Raw genomic sequence first — 6,000 nt, 5'->3', positions numbered from 1 at the left:
TGTATTCAATTATGTAAAGTCCAGATGTTTATACCTGTGGATGTGGTGACCCTGGAAGCAGTTGAATCAATGGATTTTAGCTCTGGCCCCAGTCCTCTTGGTATTGTTCTTCAGGAGCTTTTACAAGCTGATAGGGTGAAATAGGCCTGGAGACAAGAATGATGGCTAAGAGAATGGAGGAAGCCCTAGGAATGAAAAGGTTGCTACACAGGTTTTGTTATAGTTTATTTCTTTCCTTGTGAGTCTAAACCATGGGACAACACTGGAATAGAGTTAATTTAGGGGAAAAAAAACAAATCAAATTTTTTTGAACAGTAGATATACTTGGGCTAAGGAAAGCTAAATTGAGTCTCTAATGTTTATGTTGTTTGGTTAGAATTTAAAGGTTAGTTTTAGGATTTAAAATATCCTTGCAACTTAGAATTTTTTTGAAGTAGTTTTGAGAAAGCTTTATTTTCAAAAACTTGCCCTGCCTACTATCTAAGAGTGAAGCAGTGTGTGGAGAGGGAGGAAGACAAAACTTGTCATACAAGTACTGGCTCGGCCTCTTCTGTCCAAACTCTGCTCTTGGGAGCAGTCTCCGTCTGTCCCATGGATTTAGTCTGGGATTTTGCTAGGTTCTCTCTTGATGTCATTCAACTGTAGCATATGTATGAGTTTGTTACACTGAGCTCTGATGCTTTAGAACATCCACAGATGGAACAGGAACAGGGACTCTGGGTTCTGTTAGTATCAGCAGCCGTCTCTAGATGTGGAAGTGCTTAAATTTGTGCCAGACTGGCAGGCCAACCAATTCATCTTCTCTGTCCTCCTCTCTCACTTACAATGGAAGCAAGGTTTGGAATCTGTGTATGAGGTCATATGTCTGATGTGGCTGAGGAATTCAGTTCTTGTGCACACGTAGCGTATTTTCAACTTCTTTTAGGATCCTGGGATCGGATCTCCTGCTTTCTGTGGGAGATATGAAAACACTTAAAAATAGACCTTTTCTACTCAAATCTGCCAACTTCACTGTAAAGGATAGAAGGTTATGATGTCGTATGATAAACATGAGCCTGACCAACTGGTTATATCACCACGTCATAAGTATGTCAGTATATAAAAAAGTGAGCTGCATCTCTACGAGTTCAGTCTGGGAGCACCAGCTGTGCAATGCAAGGAGCAGACTTGTAGCCAACTTACATCACCTTCACCATGAAAACAGCCACAGTGCCCATGCTTCTGACCCTGGCTCTTTGCCTCATCCAAGGTGAGCAATTTGCATGTAATCCAAGTCTCTTGCCACATACCTCAAAGCCATGGGGAAAAAACCTTTCTCCTCACTCCTCAACAAAATATATTTATACAAGTATGTGTAATCCTGAGATATTATGCCAGACACAGTTTTGGGGGATTTATACAAGTGGCTTTATAATGTTACTGTCTTTAGAAATGGCAAATGATCTAATTTGAGACTATCTGAATTTTTTTATCCATGAGAAATTCTTTCGGTGATTCTATATTAGTTCTGAAACAGATTTTTTTCTCTTACCCTCACTAAGCGTATCCATTCATATTGCATGTACGTACGTGTGTGTATATATATATGTATATATAGTCAGATATGTATTTTTAAACTTACATGTTATATATTTTCTGTAGTATTTTAAACCTGTTATATGTTTTTATTACATTTTCTGTAGTATTTTATTGCTACATGCATAACTAAAATATTTTAAAATATTCAATACCTCTTCTTATTTTAAAGCAGTAGTGCTATTTAGCTTAATTTTTGTCTGTTTTTAAATCCTAAATGAATTGAAAGTACTTCTCCTAAAAAGCGAGTTTAGTGGGGTTTTGTGTTAGCTCTTTAAACTTTGAGGGGAAAACAGATTACCAAGACTTACTCTGCTCAAAAGCATTTACATTTTTTAAAAGAATCTCAGAGTAAGTGAGTCCATTATACACAAATGAGGCCCTAAATGTGTAGGTGCAGAAGAGTATGTTAATGACATAGTGTAACAGTCCATAATTTTGTCTTAATTTTTGCCAGCTCTCTATTTTTTTTGTAACAAGAAGAGTTGCTGTAACTTGAACACTCAATTTTATCTATATATAAGTTATGAGTTATAATTGATATTGTGTATTAGGCAGGTATATGGAGCCTATTATACTTTCCTCTGACATTTGCAAATTCCATGTTTGGGGGCAGTCAGAAAATACATGAGTGTTTTTTCTCAAGGCAATTGGAAGTTCCTACATGATTGGATCTTTGTGAATGCATAGACATGTCTTCTAGTACAGCACTCTCATTTACTATGATAAATTTCAAGATATTGAAAAATCATTTTAGCTTTACAATATATTGTTATCAAGACAATCAAGACACTGCATTGAATAAGTGAATTATGGACTCTTTTATATTCCTTCAACTTTGGTTTCTGTATTTTTGTCCAGATGCTGCCAGTGAGGATGAAAATCAGGTTAGTCCTGCTTTTTCTGTTCATTAAATTCATTCCAGACTCTGAAGAAAAAAAACTTGTTGTGGACAACACCTTCACTTGGATAACATAGCTGTATTCTGATAGGTATAAAGCTTTGGTTAAAAACACAGAAGCTGATCTCTATAAATCAAGAGCTGAATCTCTGTCACTTTCTCTCTCTCTCTCTCTCTCTCTCTCTCACATGCACGTGTACACACACACACACACGATGGTGACAGATGTCAGCAAGAAACTACCAGTATGCTTAGGAGTGCTTTGACATCAATGAGAGCAAACAGAAATGAATAAATCGATTGACAAACTACTGTTGCTCTGTTTAACATCTGCATCAAGCTATCATAACACAGAGGAAGCCGTAAACACCACATAGGAAACCAAAATGACTTTTGGGGCCGTCTGTGTTGTATGTAGTCAGTGTATGTTTTTTATACAGTAGTTATTTTTTTAGTATCTATTACATCTAACCCTCTTTGATATACTAGAGATATTCTAAAGTAAACAAAACCATGACAAATTACAAGAAAATTAGTAGCATATATGTTACATATATATGATATATTACATTAGCACAATTGCTATTAATTAATGCTAAGCAAAATAGTAGGACATTGGGTAGAAATTCCAGGAAATGGAAGTAGTAGCTTTTTTTAACATTTTTTTTGGAAGACAAATTTACAATGAAGAGAAAGACTTTCTGTCCTCTGGTTCATTATCAAATGGCTGCAACAGCTTGAACTGAGCCTGTCTGCAGCCAGGAACCAGGAGCTTCTTCAGGGTCTCTGACACAGGTGCAGTGTCCCAAGGCTTTCAGCCACCCTTCACTGCTTTCCCAGGCCGTGGACAGGGAGACAAATGGGAAGTAGAGTGTCAGGACATGAACTGGTACCTATATGGGATGCTGGCACTTGAAGGCAGAGGATTAGCCAGTTGACCTATTGTGTTGGACTTCTTCACGGCGCAGTTCAGGAAATTCTCCATGGGGAGATAGTATCAGACCAAGAATCTGAAAGCTGCCAGAGAGTGAGCCATGAAGGAGTTTGTAACTCACGCCAGACCAGGCAGAGGCACCTGCTGTAACAGAGGGACTTTAGCAATTCTGAATAGTGTTTTATTTGAGAAATAAAATAATTTCTATCAAAACTACATTTATCATCTGTTTGAAAAATTAGTAAGGATGCCTAGTTTCTCTCTGACACTCAAAAGCAGTACCAGGTATATAGCAAAATTGTTACATATCTCACAGATCATGAACATCATGATAATAAATGCATGACATTTTGTTTACACCACAACTCTTGAGGTATGACTAAAATACTTTCTCTGTGTATATTATTTCAAAATTTTTAAAAACAAAACCTTTTTAATGGGAAATTTTTAGAAGATATCTTCATAGTTTTCATATTTCCTGTAATTTTTTTTTATTAAGGAAAGATGCAGAAACTCTGCTAATGTAGAGCCAAGCTGGATTGAAGGGAACCAAAGAACATGATCTGTTAGTTATTTCACACTGAAGCATAGAAGGATGTTTTATAAATGGCACTGTACATGGCATCACAATCTTCTTTTACATAGTCCATGGTAATTCAGTGCTGACTTCTGGAAGATGGCATACATATTGCACTGATTTTTAAAAAATTGTTAACTAATCTACTGAGCAAGTGTTTTAAAATATATTAGTTTAGCCATTCCCGTTTATTATTGGCATAAAGGACAAGATTACAAAATAACCATTTCTTTGGAAATAGTCTTTGGATCATGTATGGGAAATCATAGGTTTTGGATAGCCTGTGAAAAATAAAACTATTGAACTAGTCTTATACCCCTGGATTTTTTTCTCAAGTTCAGTAGATTCTTTATAGCACCCTAAAAGCATATTGGACTTATTAACATGAACCAGAATAGCATGGAGAAGCACTTAATATCTGAAAGAACCTTAATTATATTCTATTTTCCATCACAGAAACCTTGTTATGAATCCCAAAGAAAACGGTTCGGGGTTCTGGCTCAGAAATTGGGCAATGCCAGCTCTCAGAAAATGTTAACCATCATGTCCCAGATAGACAAAGGACTAGGTTACAGTCAGTGGGGCGGCTGGAAGGAATTTCACCCTGGAGGCTCCATGGTTTCCAAGATATGTGAAGAACAGTAGCAGCAATAACAAAAGGAAAGAAAAACAAGCCCAGGGCTGGAAATTATGCTGCACGTAACCAGTTTCTGACAAGTAATAAATTTTTGGTAGAGCTCTGCTCCTGTTTTAGTCTTCTTTGTTATAATCGTTAAGACAGGACTCCATTTTGCCCAAAGACAAAATTCTAGCTGTTGCTTTCAATATTTTTCCTTTTTCTTCTTTTTGAAGAGGATATATTGGACCATTTCACAACCAAGAGCACTGGGTCTCATCTTAACTAATTAAATGCAGTGAACCAGTTTTTTAACCTCCTATCTGAGCTTTATGCTCATTTGTTTAAAAAAGGGGGAGAAAAGAGGGTCTTTCTAGGCATTTAACAATCATCTAATTATGATATTGGGCAAGTCTGATTCAGGAATTACTGGGATTGATGCTACTGTCTCATAATTAACCATTCAAAATAAATTAGAGCTTCATTGCAATATTGCCACAAATCCTTCCTTTTATATATTCTTGAGACCTACGTTGGGATGGGTATATTTCTTGTACAAAGACAGGAAGCTACTCTCAGATTCTATTAGAAACTTTTTAGGACTTCATAGAGTCAGATCTGGCAAGCAAAGCAGTAATTTACACAATTGCATAAAATTCTAGACTTCAAGTCATTAGTTTACTGCCAGAAATTACCACTGTGCTACTGTAATAACATCATCACTTCCTATTCTAGCAAGTCAACTTTAGTAAGAACTTTTAAAATACATTATTTCATTATGTTTCACCTTTCTTCATTCAAGTGCTACCAACTTCTTACTATCATTTTTAAAGTTTTTTTTTTTTAAAGATTTATTTTTATTATTTTTTCATTGGAAAGGCGGATATACAGAGAGGAGAGACAGAGAGGAAGATCTTCCGTCCGATGATTCACTCCCCAAGTGAGCGCAACGGGTCGATACTATGCCGATCCGAAGCCAGGAGCCTCTTCCGGGTCTCCCACGCGGGTGCAGGTTCCCAGAGCTTTGGGCCGTCCTCGACTGCTTTCCCGGGCCACAGGCAGGGAGCTGGAAGGGAAGCGGGGCTGCCGGGATTAGAACCGGCGCCCATATGGGATCCCGGGCGTGCAAGGCGAGGACCTTTAACCACTTGCGCCACTGCGCCGGGCCCAAGTTTTTTTTTTTTTTAAATTGGAAAGTCAGATATACAAAAAGAAGGAGAGACAGAAAGAAAGATCTTCCATCCAATGACTCACTCCCCAAGTGACTGCAATGGCTGGAGCTCAGTTGATCTGAACCTAGGAGCCAGGAGCTTCTGCTGGGTCTCCCATGTGGGTGCAGGGTTTCAAGGCTTTGGGCCATCCTCAACTGCTTTCCCAAGCCACAGATAGGGAGCTGG

The 6,000-nt window shown here is 37.8% G+C and overlaps 1 protein-coding gene across 1 annotated transcript in view; it reads left to right on the top strand.

The window, feature by feature from the left end:
- The first annotated feature begins 1,194 nt into the window (after positions 1-1,194).
- SPINK5 (serine peptidase inhibitor Kazal type 5) overlaps positions 1,195-6,000 on the top strand; it is a 62,823-nt gene continuing 58,017 nt past the window's right edge. Inside the window, exons 1-2 of the mRNA XM_040974401.1 lie at positions 1,195-1,249; positions 2,437-2,462. Coding sequence (XP_040830335.1) covers positions 1,195-1,249; positions 2,437-2,462 — 81 coding nt within the window. The remainder of the gene's footprint in view (positions 1,250-2,436; positions 2,463-6,000) is intronic.

The sequence above is a fragment of the Ochotona curzoniae genome, unplaced genomic scaffold (assembly GCF_017591425.1).
Source record: "Ochotona curzoniae isolate NIBS_2020 unplaced genomic scaffold, NIBS_Ocur_1.0 contig_1, whole genome shotgun sequence".
In the NCBI taxonomy this organism is placed as follows: Eukaryota; Metazoa; Chordata; class Mammalia; order Lagomorpha; family Ochotonidae; genus Ochotona; species Ochotona curzoniae.
Note: the sequence above shows the minus strand (reverse complement) of the source record. Positions and strands in the feature narration are given on the sequence as shown.